The sequence below is a fragment of the Glarea lozoyensis genome (assembly GCF_000409485.1).
Source record: "Glarea lozoyensis ATCC 20868 chromosome Unknown GLAREA5, whole genome shotgun sequence".
NCBI lineage: Eukaryota > Fungi > Ascomycota > Leotiomycetes > Helotiales > Helotiaceae > Glarea > Glarea lozoyensis.
The window spans coordinates 404,954-425,633 of record NW_007361000.1 but is presented as its reverse complement, the minus strand read 5'-3'; the positions used below and the strand labels follow the sequence as shown (position 1 = coordinate 425,633).

General features: G+C 47.1%; 9 protein-coding genes across 9 annotated transcripts; 2 read left to right on the top strand and 7 right to left on the bottom strand.

Moving 5' to 3' along the window:
- Window positions 1–362: 362 nt before the first annotated feature.
- On the bottom strand, window positions 363–872 carry GLAREA_04340 (uncharacterized protein; the record flags this gene model as incomplete). The annotated part of the gene is made up of 1 exon (XM_008086717.1): window positions 363–872. The coding sequence occupies one exon, from the start codon at window positions 870–872 to the stop codon at window positions 363–365; it is 510 nt and encodes a 169-aa protein (XP_008084908.1).
- A 1,595-nt stretch (window positions 873–2,467) lies between these two features.
- Window positions 2,468–5,506, top strand: GLAREA_04339 (uncharacterized protein; the record flags this gene model as incomplete). Its single annotated transcript, XM_008086716.1, has 1 exon — window positions 2,468–5,506. The coding sequence occupies one exon, from the start codon at window positions 2,468–2,470 to the stop codon at window positions 5,504–5,506; it is 3,039 nt and encodes a 1,012-aa protein (XP_008084907.1).
- A 1,034-nt stretch (window positions 5,507–6,540) lies between these two features.
- Window positions 6,541–6,792, bottom strand: GLAREA_04338 (uncharacterized protein; the record flags this gene model as incomplete). The annotated part of the gene is made up of 1 exon (XM_008086715.1): window positions 6,541–6,792. The coding sequence occupies one exon, from the start codon at window positions 6,790–6,792 to the stop codon at window positions 6,541–6,543; it is 252 nt and encodes an 83-aa protein (XP_008084906.1).
- Window positions 6,793–8,102: 1,310 nt separating this feature from the next.
- On the bottom strand, window positions 8,103–8,869 carry GLAREA_04337 (uncharacterized protein; the record flags this gene model as incomplete). Its single annotated transcript, XM_008086714.1, has 2 exons — window positions 8,103–8,586; window positions 8,637–8,869. 2 exons carry the CDS (start codon window positions 8,867–8,869, stop codon window positions 8,103–8,105), a joined length of 717 nt encoding a protein of 238 aa, XP_008084905.1.
- A 694-nt stretch (window positions 8,870–9,563) lies between these two features.
- Window positions 9,564–10,071, bottom strand: GLAREA_04336 (uncharacterized protein; the record flags this gene model as incomplete). Its single annotated transcript, XM_008086713.1, has 2 exons — window positions 9,564–9,898; window positions 9,951–10,071. The coding sequence occupies 2 exons, from the start codon at window positions 10,069–10,071 to the stop codon at window positions 9,564–9,566; spliced, it is 456 nt and encodes a 151-aa protein (XP_008084904.1).
- Window positions 10,072–10,628: 557 nt separating this feature from the next.
- GLAREA_04335 (uncharacterized protein) lies at window positions 10,629–11,597 on the bottom strand (the record flags this gene model as incomplete). The annotated part of the gene is made up of 3 exons (XM_008086712.1): window positions 10,629–10,918; window positions 10,968–11,495; window positions 11,549–11,597. 3 exons carry the CDS (start codon window positions 11,595–11,597, stop codon window positions 10,629–10,631), a joined length of 867 nt encoding a protein of 288 aa, XP_008084903.1.
- A 1,112-nt stretch (window positions 11,598–12,709) lies between these two features.
- Window positions 12,710–14,214, top strand: GLAREA_04334 (FAD/NAD(P)-binding protein; the record flags this gene model as incomplete). The annotated part of the gene is made up of 2 exons (XM_008086711.1): window positions 12,710–12,967; window positions 13,018–14,214. The coding sequence occupies 2 exons, from the start codon at window positions 12,710–12,712 to the stop codon at window positions 14,212–14,214; spliced, it is 1,455 nt and encodes a 484-aa protein (XP_008084902.1).
- A 435-nt stretch (window positions 14,215–14,649) lies between these two features.
- On the bottom strand, window positions 14,650–15,549 carry GLAREA_04333 ((Trans)glycosidase; the record flags this gene model as incomplete). Its single annotated transcript, XM_008086710.1, has 1 exon — window positions 14,650–15,549. The coding sequence occupies one exon, from the start codon at window positions 15,547–15,549 to the stop codon at window positions 14,650–14,652; it is 900 nt and encodes a 299-aa protein (XP_008084901.1).
- A 1,525-nt stretch (window positions 15,550–17,074) lies between these two features.
- On the bottom strand, window positions 17,075–20,230 carry GLAREA_04332 (Di-copper centre-containing; the record flags this gene model as incomplete). The annotated part of the gene is made up of 9 exons (XM_008086709.1): window positions 17,075–17,289; window positions 17,338–17,550; window positions 18,294–19,006; window positions 19,073–19,227; window positions 19,279–19,641; window positions 19,692–19,831; window positions 19,883–19,959; window positions 20,010–20,094; window positions 20,143–20,230. The coding sequence occupies 9 exons, from the start codon at window positions 20,228–20,230 to the stop codon at window positions 17,075–17,077; spliced, it is 2,049 nt and encodes a 682-aa protein (XP_008084900.1).
- Between the last annotated feature and the right edge of the window lie 450 nt (window positions 20,231–20,680).

Here is a 20,680-nt window from a genome sequence, read left to right as displayed (position 1 = left end):
AGGGGGTGGACGGGTCTTATGGAGGAGGCCTTTTGTGGTGAGTGCTGGATGTAGTTGATGGGGGGTTGGAAATTTGCGATTTATTGTGTTGAATTTTGTATTGATAGGGAGGGTTTGCTGTGGTACTGACAAGTTGTTTTCAATTGACGAAAGTTGTTGTGGACAGCCACTTGGAACAAATCAGAGATAACCCCTTTATATTGGGTGGCTAAAAGACCTCTTGGGTTTGCCATATTCCCGTTTGCCAATCTCATTTGAAAAGGAATCTAGTGACTATTACCTGGCATTCCGTCGTCCGAAATATTTACTCAAGATTGAGCGGATGTTTTGACACCAGTCGCATCGCGTCAACAGCTCAATTTTCACTCCAAATGAAAGAACTCGCTCTCGACATATGGCAGAACCTGGAGACGCACTCTATCTGTGGGGTTCGTCAAAACACTACAAACCTCGACATCGCCATCAAGCAACTGAGCCGCGTAGGCTCTCCCAGACAAGCGCACTTTAGTCCTATCATGCGATTCATCCAGCTTAAGGTTCTCATGCAGAGAAGAATCAATGAATGCTGATATAGCTAGGTACGGGCCCCATAGAGTAATTAACACTTTGTTGATCGAGATTCGACTCCAACTCTTTGAGTCGTCGTCTGGCTCGCATGAGGCGCCTATCGTGGGAGCGAAAAGATTGCTGACTGAATCACCCTCGTGGACGATCTCTTGTCGAGGGCCGGTGAGCATGACAATTCGTTCGCAAGTGATGCAGGCGAGGAAGATGTGGCTATTTGTGCTTTTCAGAAGAGGCGAGTCCTCTTTGTCAGGGCTTTGATGTTCTTTTGCGAGGTCATCGGCGCTGGACGAGCTTCCAGAAGACATGCTGCAAGTTTGCTATTTGGACGGCTTTTGCTGGCAGACGGTGGAGATTGGGTTGTTGATGGTTGACTTGAACTTGAGCAGCGTCTTGGGGCGCGTTCTAAATCACGAATCAGCACTCTGTACTGGCAGATGTTATAACACATTGATTACACTCACATGTTGATTTCTCTACGGAAAGTTGTTGTCGGAAGTCACTTCTGGAAAGCGCCTGTGCTACCTATAAACCCACGGCCAAAAGCATTTCATCCGTTTACAATGCTCTCGTTTGAGAAGTCTTCGTTTGCCGATGCGATCATCCTTCGTGTTTACAACACCGGTGTGGATGGCTCTCGCATGATTGACTTTTAGTAATGTCTCGTCGACCCGGCAGCTTTCCGTACGCGCCAATGCAGTCCACCAAAACATGTTACCATGTTGAAGCCCTTTGAAGGAGCGGTGAAGCTAAAGTAAAGATGTTGTAGATGCTAAACATAGCTTGGATTTTGTACAACTCCAGCTGCTCTGGTCAACAAGTCAGCTGGGTGCAGCGCCGAGACCTCCACAGAAGGCAACACACTGATTTCACTTACTTGGTACGGCTTCATTTCAATTGATTTCCACCGATTCCAGGAACAGATATCCTGGACTTTCCGAAGAATTGCTTTGCTTCTCATTTTGAAGTGAGTTCAAGCTGGGTCCCTGGTATCATGCGTTGTTGTTATCCAGAACTGTCTATCAAAACCGACTGCAAATAGCTTTTAAACGAGCAATTGGTGTAGTTGCTCAGCGTCAAGCAAGGCGTCTAATACATCCGAATTGTACAACTCATCTATTCTGCCTGTCGGCCAATTCTCCTTATGTCCCCGTCTAAACCAATGACGTTCTCAGGCAATGGCAAGGCGACCCGAGCCGTGACAGCTTTCCAACCTCATTGTCAAGGCAACAGTGCATCAACGTCGAAGCCGTCGAGATCCTAAAAGCAAAAATCCTGAGGACGAATCGGATTGATATAAGGTGCCGCGAAGACGCCCATTGCACCCAGCAGCCGGGATGGTGAGGGGAGAGAGGAGTCATTCAAGTTCTCCACCTTCCCCTTCGCGAACCATCACCCAAGATCTTTTTAAACGTGCCCATGCACAACACCCCCCACATACAACACGACTGCGTGCCTACCTAGCTAGCTACCTACCTCCCGTCATGAGCTTCGTCTCCTAATTGCTTTCAATTACTGTAATATATCTTCAACTTTCATGTCTATTATGAATTTCCTATCGCTGTATATGCGCCGCTAGAGTGAGGTGGGTGTTGTTGCATGCGTTCTGTGCCTAACCATGCGCCGACTAATTCTGTTTACAGAGCTGCAATGCCATCAAAATAAACAGATTGCGACGCGTTTTCCCATTGCGACTGTTTGTCAATTCCCACATCCCAAGTGACGATATCCTACGAGCGCGATTTTCACGATTCGAAAAGGTGGATGTGAACGGAAGTGTGAGGGAAGATAGAGGTCGATAGCCGCTCATGCGACCCAGATCGCGACCGCAGATAGAAGCGTAATGCGACACGACTTTTTTACATTTCTTCCTGTCTATAATTCCTAATCCTCTGCGTCGCAGATGGCTCCTCGATCCCCGCTGTCAACTGTGCCAAACACTCCACTCCTTAATGGTCAACAATTTCACAATGTCGCAAACACGGTCGAGCAAACAACGTCGCCCAGCGGGGGATGCAACTTCACGGTCCTGAGCGCCGCGGGAGGTGGGACAGCACCGAGATGTGGGTGTAGGAGGTATTATGATAAACCACCGGTCGATTCTGATGGGCGCGTGTTGGTGGGAAAGTCGGGGTATTGCATGTGTGAGCATCATGCGTGTTTCCATGACCACGATGCGCAAGCTGGACATAGCAGCAGGGTGAGCAACGGGCAGGTTTCGATCAGATCAACTACACCAAAGCAGCAGGATAATTCTGCGGCGGAGCGACTGGCCGAACTGCGCAAACTCGGTGGGGGAGGTTCTGGTCCAGGGACTCTACGAGACTCACAGCTACCCGAAACTCTTCATTGGAGTCGATTTATCCATTCGGGCTCGCCCGAAGCGTTGCCAGCTATACCTTCGCAATGTTTGCTACCCTCAGATAATGGGTCCGGTACGTCGAGCAGCCAGTCCAGATATCATCAGCCATTTGGGGGGATGGGTCTCAATACTCTGAGCCATATCCCCAATCGCACTGCTGTCGACGCTTCAAAGTCAAGGAAATCACCACTTGGAGAAAATTTCAGAGCTATGCAGGTGTATGAGGACCACAATGGGCAGTCCTTCCTCCAGAGCATCACCGAGGTCGCAACTCCGAGCCTACACGCCTCACAAGACGATTCCGCGTTGAGCCAGAATATAGCAGAAGTGCAGAACGCTCTTGAGAAGTTGACTGAGGTCAGACCCGAGTCAGCGGGCTCCTCGAAGCCTTTTGTCAAGAAAAATTCCGATTCTCAAGTATTGGTCAAACAATCAAGTTCTCATCCTCCCATCGAGTCTACTACGATTGCGCCCGAGTCAGATGACTACCTCATACCTCGACTTAAAAGTATTCTTGCCCGGGTGTCTAGTTTCCCTTCTGCAGTGGAAAACCATGAGCGTCGGCTTGACCGCTTGGAGAATACATCATTTACCAACCCAGTTGTGGAAGATCTTCAGGAGGGCCATAATGTCATGGACACACGGGTGGCAGACCTGGAGAACAGGCTGCTAGACCTTGAAAATGCTCAGAAAATACTGAACGACGGAAGCAGTGTCAGCAGTCGGCATGTGGTGGAAGGCTCTTTCATATCTACAACATCGTCTGCCATGATCTCTGCTGCCATTGACCAAATCGACCCCAGCCGAATCGAGGCACTGGAAGACCATGTGGCTGAGCTACGAGCTTGTGCGCCACCCTCTCACAACCGTCCTTGGGAGGTTGAGGTCGTGTTTGTTCCATTTGGATCGGACCTACCTGGCGTTTGGTCTTCACAGCCACCCTCAGCACAACGGTCAAGGTTTAGAGAAGAGAGCTGCGCGGATGACAACTGGACTCAGACACAAAATCAATCATTGGCAGCCATCCAGGCATCTCTTGCGGCCCATGAGCATACTTCTGCCTGGGAGCGCTCTACAGATGATCTTGCTACTGAAGAGAGTGTTGACTGGCTGACTGCAAAAGCCTGTGGCAGAGGAAGCAGGATCGATGAACGTCTCCGTAGTCGAGGGTTGGTCAGAACCATCAATGTGAAGGGACCTGATGCTAGGGACGTTCAAGCTGCTATAATGCAGGCATTTGGTGAAGTGCCCGGTCTGCTTGTGGAAGACCCGTTCACCACCCACGAAAATGATGAAACAAATACAATTCCAAGTTCTTTATCGCATTACCTGGGACTGCAGGCTTCCTGGATTCCGTTGCGGAAATTGCACAAAAACTCGTCGCTTCAATTCCTCAATACATCCGAGATGGTCACTCCCGCTCTATGGACAGTGCAGTTTCTTGCTTCTAGTGTCGCGATGAGGACATCAGGTCTGAGGCGATTATATGTCACTCAGCGGGACAGCTATATCCAGCATCATGGAGATGTTGCAGATTGGAGTTGGCAAAAGTTACGACAATTACCTCGAGTTTATTCAGATGAGTCCAGTCAGGATCATACACCGGAGGCGGACGCTCATGAACCATGCTGGGAGTTTGATGAACGACTAGATCCTGCTCCAATGAGTGTTCATTCTTCGTTCCACTCATCGTCATTCGAATCTCAAGTATCCTCACTCAGCATTCGCTCTCTACGATTCGAAGAAGAGCCAGTCTCTCCATCTGACCACTTCTCCTCCGCTGAAGCATCTCCTCATCCATCTAGAGCGCCCACCCCACGAGTACCAATCCCGACAAGAATGTTATCCCCAGTGGTCGAACGCAACCCTTTCCGACCAATGCACATGCGAACATTATCCATGCCATCTTTAGTCCCACTCAAATCCCCAGCTCCATCAGCCAAACGTCGAATCACATCCTTCGAACAAGAAGCCCAATCATCCCCCATCATCGCCGCCTCCACCTCATCCAGCAGTGTAGCGCTCAAACGTCGTCGCGTCTCCCGCTCACCAAGCAGATCAGGTGACACACCTCTCTGGGGCATCGGCCCACCAAGTCCCCAACTCGCATCCGAAGAAACATCCTCCAAGCGACCAACCACCCCCTTCGCCTACGCAACCCCTCACAGCAACGCACCCTACGTCGACACCCGTCCTCACCAAGGCGAAGACATCGAAATCTGGCAAGACGACGACGACGAAGGAAGCGCCACAAACGAACTCAGCGACGCAGCGCCCGAAAGCGAGGACTGGGAGCAAAACGCATTGAGCGATTTCGAGCCAGATAAGGGTGCCACCAACGATGTCGCGCATGACGAATGGCGAGGCGTAGACGACGGCATGGGCTATGACTCACGTCCAGCGGCGGGATTCCGAGTCGGTCCGCTGACCCCGCGGGTAGATGAGGATCTGGATGGAGCATTCAGTGATGCAAGTGAAGTGCCCAGCGAGTATCCTAGTACGCAGCAGGGGTTGGGGTTGGATCTGTATTCGAAGGCTGGGTTCAGGATTCATGTTGATGAGGAGGGGGTGGAGTTGTGAGGGGTGAGGGGTGAGGGGTGAGGTAAGATGTGTGATATGAAGAGGATATGTTGATGATCTGATTTCCTATCTTTTCTTCTTTTCAAAGAGTCGTGATTCTTCGAATGTTCTTCGGTCTATTCTGTTATTACTACACAAGCGTCGGCGTTTATCTGGGGGCATCTGGCTACTGCATCTTGTTTTTCATACCTCATTTGGCTTTTTTCTTTTGATATTCCTGGATATAATCACGCCCGGGGTGATGGTGAGAAATAGGTGGATTACTGGATACGATCGATCATACTTTGGGAAATGCGGGATATGAGAAGGAAGAAACCTGGATATCGGATGAAAGAAACTGGATATCAAGATTGATTGAACACACACATTCGAGATTAGGTTGGAAAGTTGAGATCACAGCGGTTCGAGATTAGTCAGGTTGGAAGCGAGCTTACAAGTCACTATTTTAGCGTATAGCTCTCCACTAAGTGTATATATAGAATACATTTTTCTATTAGAGAAAGATGAGATGAAATCTCCCAATATAATCAAATTAAGTTGACAGGCCTTTTTCTGTGTCAAGTTTTCTTTTTTTTATCTGGGGTGGCGGAGATTTCGAAAATATCAAGTTTGCGTCACTTGGAAATCCTTCTATGAGTCTACCTACCTAGGTATACTTACGGATTCTTTATGGATTTGTAACAACGTATGAGCTGCAATGAGCGACATTTGAACATGTATATTTCCCTTCTCAACTTAACTCATGAGCTCGTTTCATCCGGCCTCATCTATCATAATTACATACTTCATATCACCAAAACGCCCAGTTTCTTATTATGCCACCTCGATATTGCTCTTTAATCTAGCAGCCCTCCCCTACCAAAGCCAAATCGTCCGATACGCCCAAGATTCCTTCGCTCCCAAAATTCGTCGTAAAAATAGCAAATAGGTATCTTGTCCCGCATGTTCTCTCTTTCCATCCATCATTATTCCATATCATCTCATCTGGCCTCATTCGTATCTCATCGGTTACATTTCCATCACATCCTCCTTCCCTAACCTCTCTTGCCCCTTTTCGAAGTTGGTGTTTGAACTTCCGATCGACTAGCAATCACAGCCTTCTTAGCCCTCCTCTTCGCTAAACAATTTCGAATCGCAAGAGCGAGAAGACCGCAGCCGACGACGAAGACGATGCAGAAGACTACAATTACGCCTGCTTCTTGGGATGCCCAGTTGCGTTTTTGAAGGTGGTGGGGTGTGTTGCGGCGGAGTGGTTGGTGTAGAGTTTGGGGAGTGGTTGAGGACATGGTTGGGATGGTCGTTTTGAAGGGAGTCTGGCGGGAGTTAGTTTTTTGTGTGGAGACTAGTGAGGTGAGAGTTTTCATATATGGTTCTGAGGTGTTATGAAGGAGTGAGCCTGACGGTGAAGATCGGGTGGGGAATGTGTGTGAGAATCATTGGCCTTGCGATTTCAATGGTGATGTGCTATAGAGTAAAGAAGTCGAGTGACTCGAGTCATACCTTGATGCTTGTTTGTAGATAATAAGGGATTGAATTCGATCGAAGTAACTGGTTTTCGATTTTGTAGTTCAGTCTACGGCTCTGGTCAGTATTCAACTTCCAAAGTCGCAGAAAACGAAGGTATGGGAGAAAGTAAACAATGCGCGAAAGTGAAGCTCGATGATTCGAAGACCAAATTCAATGATATATGAGTATAACAGAAGATCCGTTTCTTTCGTAGCAAGACAACTCTTGCGCATACTGGAAGGAGGAGTTATTTGAGTTTCGTAAATGCTTGAGTGATGAGGGGTGGTATTATCGATCGTTCTCCCGCAGTGATTCCTGACCCTGGACGGAAAGCTTCACCCTCCCATCCTTTTGTTTCTGAGAGGCATGCATTGCGAGGAAAGAAAATTGGTCAACTTACGACGAAATCTAACGGAAGTCTGATGGTGAGAAGATCGACAAGAGAATTGGAAGTTTTGTTGTTGCAATAATGAAGTTACACAGAAAGGGGGAGGTGGGAGTATGAGGTGTGAAGCTAGTCCGATCTGGGATTAGTGATGGTTGTACATGTCGCTATCGCTCTTGCCAAATAAGTTTGGTGGGGTGACGATGTTTATGAGATGCCCAGGTGGACGGTGGGCGAGGTGGAGTGTGGGGAGTATGAGAATATTGTGTTGATTGTTTTGATATGAATTTTGTTAATGTTGCGTCGTGTTATGGACCGAAGTTTGAGCATGACAAGGTTGTTGTCATGATACATTCCACGTTCTTGACCCGGAGGGGTTTCCACATACCGCAAAGTTTACGCGGGGTTCTTCAATTTTTTCTGGGCAAATAATCGAAAGAAAAAGCCAACACTCGACTTTCATACTATGTTATCCACATCGCTATAGATGTAATTGAGTTTGCCAGTGTTTTTAATGCTGCGACATCACAATTTTGGAACGATAGGCTTCTTGGGCCTAATCTATTGCTCATCAAGTAGGGGCTCATCAATTAGGGTAGTAGTACCTCTATATACAATACCCTATTGTGTAATTATTACTTGGATACTTAAGTTCTCATGAGATCTATAGAGTACTTGGTCTTTTATAGAAGTTCTATTTCACTTTCACTTTACTTCCTCCTCATCCTCATCTTCATCTTCCCCTTCTCCCTCTTCCCCATCTTCCTGTCCGGCATTTCCCTCTTCCCCTTCTCCCTCTTCTCCCTCTCCCTCCGATGGCTCTTCCTCTTCAACCTCCTCCTCACTATCAACCTCCTCCTCACTATCAAACCCCTTCGCCCAATTCCCCTTCTGCACTAGAGCCGCCTCAACCGGTGCCTTCTTCCCCTTATTCTTCGGCCTCTGCAGCCAAAAAATATCCTCCCCCTCCCACTGAAAGCCATCCTTCCTCTTCTGCTTCTTCACACCTTTATCATCTTTCGTCAGCGGTGGATTAACCCACTTAACCCTCACATGCGCCGTCCATCTCCTGCCCTTCTCAGGCGTCACCTCATCTTCCTCCTCCTGATCATCGATTTCCACATAATCAACCGTGCAATGCCAACGGTCATCGTCAAATTGGCCTGGAGGACTTCGATGAATACTCTCCCTAAAACCCAATCAGTCTCTGTCTTTTTCCACTGCGTTAGAAATTTTTACCTCACGATAATCCGCGAACATGGCGCGATTGATTTGTTGTCCACGGCACAGTTATATGCCATTTCGATGGCGGGATAGGTGAAAGATTTGTGATCGATTTCTCCTGGTGGCAGGCCGTCCTCTGCCTGGCTGTCCCATGTTGGAGCGGTCTCGATGCTGATTTCGGGAGTGTCGACTGCGTAGGGGTATTTTCCATTAGACGAGATGCTACCCCTAGAATTTGGAAAAGACATCTTGCTAAGATTGATTGGGTCTTAAATATAAATATAGGATAGGTCGTCTCGTGGAAGTGCAAGAGACTGGTGGAAAAGGGATTATTTTTCTTCTCTACCAGAAGCCGAGCTACAGCTTTATAGCGCACCATTTCGTTCGACTCTTTCGCCGTCGCGATTATTAGTAAACAGCTGAGAACTTGTAGATGAGTTAGTAGGCTATTAGCAGGGCAACAACGGCTCTTAATTATTACCAAGCTTTCAAGCTAGAAGCGTCATGCTGACTTGCATCAGGTCAGCGATACCCGACGTCCAGCTCCTGAAAGATCTTAAGCGAAAAAGCGCAGGAAATTACTATATAGCTGCAGTTCTTTTGCCTCAAGAACGTGGCCAAGCCCGCTGCTTATGTGAGTTAGAATTTTCTACCACACTGTCGGCCATGTAGTCATGCAAAAGCTGATTCTACCCTGATTTAGACCTGCTTTAAGCAACAACCACAGTATCTCTCATCGAAACTTTTTTTTATTGACGCTGAGGCTAGGGACGACTCATCAACGTGACATTCAAGACCTGCCAAGTCTATCAGACAAATCTCTCATCGATTCAATTCTTCCACTCATTTCTCCCTCCAACTCGCGACCCTACCTAATTCTATTCTCATAAAACTCTTGGACGTCCCCACAATATCCTCTCTCAATCCACGAACATCCTCCCACTACCCCTTCAACGCACCAGCAACAACAGCAACCCCACCACCACCCGCGGCAATCAAAGCCGTCGAAGTCCCAGCAACGGTAGTTCCACCCATCGCAACACTCTGGCACAACGCAAAAACACTGCCCGCTGGTACAGCTCCGTAGCTCGCTTGCAAACCCGCTGCAATGCTGCCGCCAACGGGGCCGATAGCGCTAAACCCGACTACTCCTAGAGCTGCGGGGGCGGCAAGTGCTGCAATAGCAACAGTTGCTGTTCCGACACCGATTACTTGGGCGCTTGTGAGGACCGTACTTGCTGGGATGGATGGGATGGACTGGATGATATCTGGATTGACTTCGAAACAGCAAGGTCTATGTTTTTTACGGAGTTGTAACGTTAAACGTACCCGTAGTGGAAATTCGAGAGGCCTGTTTTCCGAGCTCTGAAACAGAATATTTCCAAGCCGTGTTCGCCAGTGGCAACAACTGCTCACCAGCCTTCATCGTAGCCCCGACAATCTTGTCCATTTTGATGAGGTATTTTTTGGGTATCGATGGTTTTGTTTGTATTTTGACGCTCTTGAGTAGATCGGGTTGATTTGGCTGCTGAACGATGGTGGAGCGAGTGAAGGTTGGAAGTAAGTGACGATGCTGAGTATATCTCCAACGACGGTTGGTAATGAGGGAGGAGAACGAAAGCTGTTTACGAGAATAAAAGTAAGTTCAAGATAAGGCTGTGGAGGCGCTGCGGGGTCGAGACCCATTTACACAAGGCATTCGCTTCGGTGAGCTGTTGCAGGAATGAGACCAACCGGAAGAAATATGGCGTTGCACTGCATGAGGCTGCCAAGTTGGTCGCCAGCACGACTGAAATAAACCAGTCTGGTACTCGAGTATAGTTATACAGTCGGGCTCTTGTGCTTCTTACATTCTTTGACTTGTAGCACGCGGTTCGACTTAATTATCTTTGATAGCACTGGCAAATAATTACCACCGCAGTATACTATATCACTTTCATTTCTACTGCTAACATAATATTTAGTTTCAAATGCGCTGTAAACAAAACATGACACCAGCAGAAGTGGCTAAACCTGTCCGGTCAACTCTTTCCATTTCTGGAGAAATCTTCTTTTCAACACACAAGCGTCTTCATTCACAGATCCCCCATTGAACACCCCTCTGACTGCACCAGAAATTCTACATCCGAATTGTGGGTCCAAACTTTCCGTTATGTTATCAGTTGTCGGAACTAACACTTTGTTTCCCCATTCAACAATGCCTGCAGGTATCGCTGGTACTACAAGTGCTGCTAAAACACCTCTTACAAATATCATACCTCCCAGGAACGGTGTATAAAAGACTGGTGGTTCGAGTTCTATCGAACAAGTTAGCAAAATCTCTACAATCTTCGACATGTTACTTACTAGGCATAGTAAACTTCTTAAACTCTTCTCCGATCTCCAGACACCAATGAGCGAGAATGACTTCTGCCATAGGAAGAGTCCACACATCGTCTGGAAACTTTCCTTCAACAAGCAGAGCCGACACAACTTGAGAAATATATGCTCTGTCGCCCAGTTCATGAAACAACTGCTTCCCAGAAAGAATGTGATAAAACATGCCACCTAGAGCAAACATCTCCTGTCGTCTCACTGCTTCTGACGCTGACATGGCAAGACTATTGAGTTCTTTTGGCAATTGGTAGCGTGCTGGATATTGTCTTACTGCCGACTCATAAGCTGCCTCGACTATTTGGTCTCCGACATTTTCGATCTTCCCATCATAGTTCAAGATGATATCCCAGTCACGAATATGATATTGATTCATTGACTTCGTAGTCGCAAAGTACTGAGCGATGGCTGCGACCCATTTCATACGTGTTTCAATTAGGGCATTGTACGCGAGGTCGTGTTGGCTTTCAACGTGGAAGATGTGGTCAGGAATTTCGGGAACTAGTTGTTTTTAGATATCTTTTCAAAACAGAAAGACTGAAAGCGCGTCTTACCTCGAACACTGAGACGGATGATGGCTTCCGTACTCGCCTTATGAGCCATGTTGAGAAAAGATCGTGGGTATGGTCTTTACAGTGTTTAGAATTTGAGAAATTGAGATTCAGGAAGTGAGGTTCAGTTGCTGACGTTGAGTTTCGATGTAGACTAACAGCTGAGTGCTTAAGCGAAGTGTTACGCAGCATGTAGGCGGGTTGGAGGTTTAGTCTATTTAAATAAGTCTACTTCTTTAGGTTTAGGACAGCTAAGTATCTAATATATATAGTCCTATACTTAGTATATACTAGTAAGTAGCCTAAGCTACTCTCTAGTAGTATACCTAAACTATATTTTCTATATAACTAACCTAGTCTACGATATAAAGTTAAGTCGAGTTTTACTCTAAAGGTAAAAGTAAAGTAATAGAAAGATATCTTAGAAGTAATTCTAATTATTATTATAGTTAGAAAGTATTATAATTAATATATTTAGTAGAAGTTTAGAAGTCGCGGGTTTAGTAAATAAGCCTTTAATTAGGTTAGTAGTCGAAAACGGCTTTTGCGACTCTTACTACTATACTGTTTTATAAATTAACTATATAAGTTAGATGTAATACTAAGACTTATAAGGTATAATTTTTTTAACTTTTTTTAGAAGAAATATACTTGTTAATTTTAGAAGAATACATTATATAATCTAATACTAGATACTAAGATTTATAGGATACTAATAGGACTAAGGTTATTAGTTTTAGAGTTAATATAAACTTTATCGCACCTGTTATAGGGAGTAAGATTTTAATGGAAATTAGCTAGACTTCGATTTTAGGTTTAGTTACTAGAGACGCCATGAAATCTATAGACTACCGGGTAAGGAATTTATAGGTTTATTATAAGACATAATTAATTCAATTAGAAGTAATTTACTAAATCCAGTCTTAAGATACAAAAATTAAAAGATATATATTATCGTCTTATTCATTGTCTGTTCAATTGACATCCGATCCTATTATGTTCTCAAATCCACTGTTTCTGCATGCCGATGCGCTCACATGAGCACATGCTCACCCCCACTTTTAAACACCACCGCATCAGGTGCCAAACACATCCCTATCAACTACAACAGAAAAGTAATTCAAGGTTACAGAAAACAAAGTTGTTTATCACTCGCTCTGAACCATGGTATCTGCCCCAACAACCCAAGGCCAATCCAGCCTCCCATCCACAAACCCCACCACCTCATTTTGGCACTGCGACCCCTCCCCGCTCCTCCTAGGCCACAGAACCACTCCGGACCTCCCAACAACCACCGATGTAATAATAATTGGATCTGGCATCACCGGCGCATTTGCCGCGCACTTTCTGCACGAGCAAGACGCGTCGAGGGATGTCCTTATGTTGGAGGCGAGAGAGGCGTGTTGGGGTGCTACTGGCCGTGTAAGTCCTCCTTTTCAACCTACGTGAACATCATGTTAATAGATGGACAGAATGGAGGACATTGTCAACCTTCCGTTTATCCCAGCCCGCCTGATATCGGTGGGTTTGAGTTACGGAATTACAAATTCTTAAAGGACTTTGTGGCGAATAATGAGATCCCGTGTGAGTGGAAGACGTTAGAGGGATGTCACGCTTATTACGACGCGGATATGTTCGCGCAAGCACTAGGTCTTTATCAGATTCTCCAGGATGCGGATCCTGAACTCAGCGGTACCGTCAAAGTCATAACACAAGATTCAATTAGTCCGAGTCTGAGTGACCTCCGTGTTCCGAGAGCGGTGGGAGCGTTCGTACAAGCTAATGCGGCATCGTTGTGGCCGTATAAACTGGTATGCTGGACGCTTGAGAGTTTACTGACGAAAGGGGCTTTCAATCTTCAGACAAACACACCGGTCACGTCGCTCCAGAAAGTTGAAAAAGATGGCTCGTGGATCGTCCATACACCCCAGGGAATGGTCGCCGCGAAAAACGTCATCTTAACCACAAATGCGTACACATCTCACCTGTTACCCAAGATGAAAGATCTCATCGTCCCAGTCCAAGGCGAGATGAGTGCTTTAGTGGCGCCGCGAAATGTGAAAAGAGCGCCGTTGGCGATGAGTTATGTCTTCGCGGGCCATGACAAGGTGAAAAATGTGTATCAAGATGACTACCTGATCCAACGTCCCTCTGGCGGCGAACTCATGTTCGGCGGTGGTCGGCAATACGCAACGGATGGTGGCGTGGGCTGTTCAGACGATTCATGGACATCTCGAAGCGCTGCTAAATACCTTCGCAACGAACTCAACCACGCCCTCGACCTCTCCCCTTCATCTTCTGAGGAGGTTAAAACCCTCCGCGAGGAGCTTAGTCGCGCTCTTGACCCCTCTTCTTCCTCTTCCAAGGAGCTCAAGGCGTCGTTCGAATGGACGGGTATTATGGGGTTTTCCCGCGATGGAAGACCGTGGGTAGGTGCCGTACCCGAGGAATTGGGTGGTGGAAAGGGATTGTGGATCTGTGCTGGGTTTACGGGTCATGGGATGCCGAATGCGACGGGGTGTGCGAAGGCGGTTGTGGAGTTGATGTTGGGGAAGGAGGGTGAGGAGGTGGATTTACCGAGTGTGCATCGGGTTGGTAGGGAGAGAGTTGAGAGAGCTAGAGTGGGTGATGAGGTTAGAGAGGCGGATTTGAAAGGGTTCTTTGTTTAGGGGCTGAGAGGAAGGATCGGAGTTCTATTGCATCTACGGAGGTCCGACAATCACAAGTATGCGGACGAGGACCGTTATTCGGAGAATTCTTCGTCTTGATATCTTGAAGTGGCGGGGCTCTTGCATTGTCTTGGATATTTGGACCATGATCCTTTCAATGAGTTAATTTCGGAAAGCAATGGTGGTCACTGAATTTTCTACTCGAAACGACAAAATCGTAAGTGGGTCCTTATCCTTGCTTAATTGCTAGCCCATCTCTAAAAAACTATGTACAACGAAGGTAAATCTATCCCAAAGCAATCATCCCAGCAATTTCTAAAGATCTCAATCTATCCATCTATCCATCAACTCCAAAACCAACATCCCAAATACAAAAAAAATATCTAGTCTAGGTTTCCTAACCTCATCTCCTCCTCTTCCCACACCCGATCTCATCTAAGTACAAAAAGCAATCTTCTCCATCAAATCCAAACCCTTCATAATGCTCGAAAACCCCTTCGCATTCGGATCCTGACAATCCTTCTTCTTCTCCGCCGCCGGAATAGTATTACTCAGCGTCTCACCCGTTGGATACTCGACATGGAAAACCGGTTTGTTCGCCTTGATGAACGGCTGCGAGTACAAACACTCGGAACCTAAACTATCATCCTTCGCAGGAAACTGCGCACATTGTTCCTGTACCTGGAATTGCACGTCGTTCAGCACGTTCGGGATGAGATCGAGGCCGTTTTTGAGTCCCATTCCCATTCCCAAGGCGTGCGCTTCGGCGGCGAGGAACTTGACGTATTCGGTCGCGCTGGCAAGTGAGAGGTTGAAGCCTGTTTTGTTCGGCTCTTCGTCGTCGCTGTCGTAGCCGTCGATGTTGTCGGGGTCAATAGCATCGCATCCCGCCGCCGCTGCTTTCTTAATCCGACTGCGCATCAGATCGCGCACTTTGGTGCTGCTGGTTTGGAACCACCATTCGCCGTCCCAGCCAATCATCGGTTTACCGATGTTCACATCGTCTTTGCCGGTAAGTCCGAACTCCTTAGTGTCGGTGCGCCAGTTCTCGTAACTGCCCGCTGAAAAGTAACAGACTACTTTTTTGTTGGCGGCGTGGAGTTTGGCGATGACGCCGGTGTTGAGGTTGTCGAGGACGTCGATGTCGTAGACTTCGACGGGGAAGTCGAGCTTTGTGACGCTGCCGTAGAGTTGCATTTGCCAGGTTGTGCCGGCGGTGGGTGTCCAAATGGCGGCTGCGCGGGCTTGAGTTGCGCGGTCGAGGAGGGTGGGTGTAGGAGTTGCGGTTGAGGTTTGGGCTAATGCCAGAGCGAGGGTGAGGAGGGTGGTATACATTGTCGTTGAGTAATTGAGCTTCCTCAGAATCTCGGAGACTTTGCAGGCAGAAAAGACTGGGAAAGGACTTAGAAATAGCAAGCAAAGTACTGGAATATTCCCAAGCTTGGTAAAGAAGGAGAGAGTGACTGAGTGGTGAAGAGCAAACTTCGAAGCGGATTGCTGAACACTTATATACTTCTCCTTTCATGAATCCGAACTGAACCTCTCCTGCCTCGGAAAATCTGCGCCGCTTCACCCCCCAAGGATATCTAGAAGATCAGCATGTCGTAGTTCACTTAGCATTGTGCTAATGAACGTAATCTCATCTCGGTATACAGTAAGTCTAACTTATGTGCCACTTTGTCGATCACATTGCCTAGAACTCTCGCGATCGTTGACAGTAGACGACGAACTTTCATCCAACACGAGACTTCTACAACAACTTCAGAATCTCAAGACCAATAAGAAATCGCTCTTTCGTCCATATTCAACTCTCCAACACAAAAATACAGTAAGAAACCCAAACAAGACACGAGATAATACTCACTCACCACTTACCACCCGGCATTTAAAATCGCTTGACATCAAAACACCAGAAAAGGAGACCCGACAGAACAACCCCATCTTTCCAGAACCTCATTCTCAGAGGCAGAACCGGGTTCCTCACGTAAAAACAGCGTAAATAGAAACATGAGACGACGATCGCCTCCCTACATCTCGGTAATGACCAGCAGCCTAGGGTCGCACAGTCATCTCCAAGGTATTGTTTAGCCCAAACAAGCGCTACCGAGCTGCTTATTTAATGCAGCCATGGATGGGCATAACACGGTTGTGGCGTCCACGTGGTGAGGCGTTGTATGTAGAAACATCTGCCTAACTTCACGTTACTTGCTCATTGTTATGCTGTTTTTTGGTTTATGACGGAATCTGACCGTGTAGAGTTGTTGTGTAGATGCTTTTGGCTTGACGATGGCTTACCTTTACGCTGTGTGTTCGTGTACGAATTTGGGTTGGCGCAGCGGAAGGCGTGAAGGTTCTGACGGGTTGTAAATCACGTGATGGAGATTCTAGGGGTCTGGGCTTCTGGGTTTGCCAAGAGTATTTTTCTGGACGGCGAGACGAGGGGTTGGAGAGGGGATGATGTGATGACAGAGGGAACTTGGGAGATGGCTTCTGATGGTTTTATCTGTGGCACGGTTCGTGAAAGTTACGATATTATGATTACGACGCAGTTTGTGAAGAATCATGATTGTCTATTGAGTCTTTACGAACCCGATACTCGAATTCCGAAGCGTGGTTAAAAAGGATGGCTTCATCTCAACACATGCAACATATGAATTGGCAGTCTGTAGATACGAGTTGTTCGGATTATACGTTTGCCACATCTCCTTTCTAAGGAGATTATACACTTTACATTACCATCACCTTTACACAATTTCGACCCACGATCTTCAGATATCCGCGTAACAAACTCAATCCCCAAATACAACCGTACAAAATTCCGCTATGCTCAAACGCTCGAACTCCAACATATTGTATCCTCTCATAATCCCTTCCCCTTCTTCACCCTCTCCTTAACCCTCCTAACCTCCTTCTCCCCAAGCATCTCCCTGAACCTCCTCTGATTCTTAATATTAAACACCAAGCGGAACTGCATCGTCTCGTACTCAAACGCTTTTTTCCTACACACCGTCCTCGCATCCTGCCATTTCTCCAGCAACTCATCCGCATGTTCATTAATCGATGCTGATTTCTTAGCTATATCACACATTAGCGACGGGAACTGGGAAGCGTGATCTGACTTACGAGCAGGATTCAACGGACTCGGCCGCCCAATATAATAATTCAATCCCCGTCGCTCCTTATCACTCATGCCCACCAACACATCAACCCACTCCCTCTTAACCCCAACCGCAGCATTAAAATCTTTCTCGTACCCCTTCACCAACTCTTTCCTTCTCCTCTTATAGGACTTTCTTTTTTTAACCAGCATATCGAATATTCGCTCGTTTGAGGGAGCTGTGGGCGTGGCTTTAGTAGACGAGTTTGCCGAGCTCACAATGCGCTTGAGACGGCTGCAGAGAGACGTTTTGAGTTTGGGGGGCAGGATGTGGGAGATGACTTTGCGGATTGGGGAGACTTTGGGGGTGGGGGTTTGAGCTCGGTGGAGCACAGGAGGGGTTCTTTCTCGACGGCTGTCTTTTGGGGGAAGGGGGCCAGTTTTGGGAGTTTGGAGGCGAGTGAGAAGGGCATTTTGAATGAGTGTGTGGTTTGTAACGAGTGTGTGGTAATAGCGAAGGGTTGTGAGGACGACGAGATAAGTTGAAATTTGGGAGAATGAATGAAGAAGGAAGAGATGGAGAGAAAATATTTTCCTCTGGTCATGCGCATCGTGTTGTCTTGGGTGAGGTCACAGTTGTTAACCATCGCGGGCACTAAGACCAGACGGACTGTCAAAATGCAGACGAACTCGTAGATAAAGCACAATGATTGGTTATCTGCTAATTGCTCTTGCACAATTCAGGAAAGACCAGAAAATTCTTTGGGTTCGTCGTTGTGACTGCTCTTCGCCGTCAAATTCTTGGTGTCGAAAGGATGAGCGCGATAATTCGAAGAGGGGGGCAGATCACCTGACCAAAGCACTTTGGACACTTGAACCAAAGATGCATGAAACAATCGAAAGTCGAAAAAAACTCTCATCTATTATGTCTAAAAGCTCTCGAATTAATTAGTAAAAATGCCTGGATGTTCCTTCCTCTCACCAAACACAGGAAACTCGGTGACGTCTTTCGCAGGCGTGACCACTTGACTAGACACCGAAAGTTCCGCCTTCGCACCATCCACAGTGGTTCCATCCGCCTTGACAACGGTATACTTTACACTTCCCTTCAACTTAGTGACCACAGCATCAACATCCGTCACATCGACATCCTTGAGCGCAGCACTGAGCTCAAATTCTCCAAAGGTAGAAGCCTCGAGGTTTTCAGTGGTGGAGGCGATCAGAACCGATAGTCTTCCAACACGAACATCCCCGACCGTTAATTTTACTGAGAAAGGCTCGTCGAGGATGCTGTTGGCGACCTTCGCGGCGATGCTCCATGAAAGGGTATCGCTCGCTGGTGCAGCTCTCCCCTTAATCTTGGTACCGAAGGGTCCGAGGCTGCCATCGGCGTTATAAAGCTTATTGACACGAGCAGTGACGTTAGCGGCGAGTGCTCTCGGATTTGTAAACAACCAGTCTGGAACATCGGGGTACGAATATCCGAATGTTTTGATCTGGCGTGCAGCTTTTGATGTCCATGGTGTTCGGCCATCACCTTGAGTGAAAGGCGTGAGTGCCGTGTTTTCATCCAAGACGTCGCCGACAGTGATGGTCCAGGTACCACTGGTGGTGTTTGCTGGGGTTAGGTATGAGTTTGGATAAATCGCTTGCCACATCGCAATCTGACGGTCGACGTTGCCATGATGGAGGTAGCTGTAAAGCTATTAGTACTGCATTAAAATGACAAGCGGGGTTGTTTGCAAGGTATGCTTCACTTACAACAATGGATCAAAGGCTGCATAATCAGGGGGGCTGAAATGGCCACCACCGCCGATGATGATGTGAATAGTTGAATGTGGGCCTTCGAAGGTGTATCCGCCAGTGCTACTAGTGGACATTTCGTTAAAATTGCTGGTTTTGGAGAACACGTTCCACTTCACAAGTTATCAGCAGGTGCTTTTTCCTACATAGAATCAAGGACTTACAACACCACTTGTCGTAGGATCTTCCGCAACAGCTCGGTCATCGAAGTCATCGTTACTCGTATTGGTGGCCTGGTTTGGATAACGAAGAGTTCGCTTTTGAGTTCCTAGATAATCACTTGGGAACCAATTGTTGATTTCTGGGTTGTTGAGGAACTTGTAGCTATACAAGGGATTTGATACACTCTTGACACCAGTTGGTGTTGTGATCTGAACCGTTTGGGCTTTTAGAACAGCAGGAAAGTGCACAGGAGGAGCCGCCCAGTCCCAAAAGGGACTTCGAAGTTTGTCCGCTGCTGTTTGCCAAGCGGCTTTATCGGAAGTATAGGTCTTCGCGATAGCTTGTGCCTTTTGCGCCATGATTTGCTAATAAAGATTAGCAGGTAGTTGAGCAGATTCGGAGAGAGAAATCGAACCTCGAAGATAGCCATGTAAGGACGATGCCATGTTCCAAAAAGAGTGTTGCCATGAGTACAATATCCGGTATTCTTTGACCCTTGGTTGGACCTGCTTGGGTTTACACCATCCCAAGATATGTATGGAAGGCCATGGATACCTTTGCCAGTTAGCGTTCGGAAACTACAACTCTTTGGATATATATGCTCACCCCCAATTTGAAAGTAGGAAGTCAATTCGCGCTCGTCTGTCTTCATCATTGCGTTCACAGCCTGAACATAGAGGGAGCTTCCAAAGTCGTCAGTAGAATCCGTCTGAAGAATTCGAGATTGGCTTACAATTGTTTCACATCCCCAGCCAAATCTTCAATTTCTCTTCGAGGTGGACGATATCCTGTTTTGGCATCTACCCCAGTGAAGACACCTGAATCGTCAGTTCCAATCTTTGGATTTGAAGATACCATTGACTTACCAGTAAGAGCGAACTTAGCTGAAGCAACGTCAATGACAGTAGCGGCCAAAAGCACACTCCAGCCTGAGACAAAGGTAGTGAGAAGCATTGTGAGCTGTAGTGATGGAATGACCGATGATAACGAAGGTGCGGTTGGTGAAGAGAACTACTACTGGTCTTGCCATGGTCTTTATATATGCTCCAAAGCACCCACAAATCTGACCTCCAATATCCCAATGTAGTATACGATGGCGGCGAACGCTCAACATGTTGTGAACCACAAAGCATGACAAGAAGTAGAAATATGATTGGTCCAAGCCGCCCAACGGCCAACAAAACCGAAGATTATTCCGAGGACCAGGTAACACTCGACAGTCGATCATCATATTTCCATCGAACAACGGCAGAGGAATGGTGTTAGCAGGGGAACAACGTGGGCCCCATTTATTCCTACCTCGAACCTGCATTCTGGAAATGGTGCTGACAGCAATGAACAGTGTCGCTTCGAGGTGGCCGGAATTAGCGAGCTGTACAAAGGCTTTCAAGTAATACAAGATGT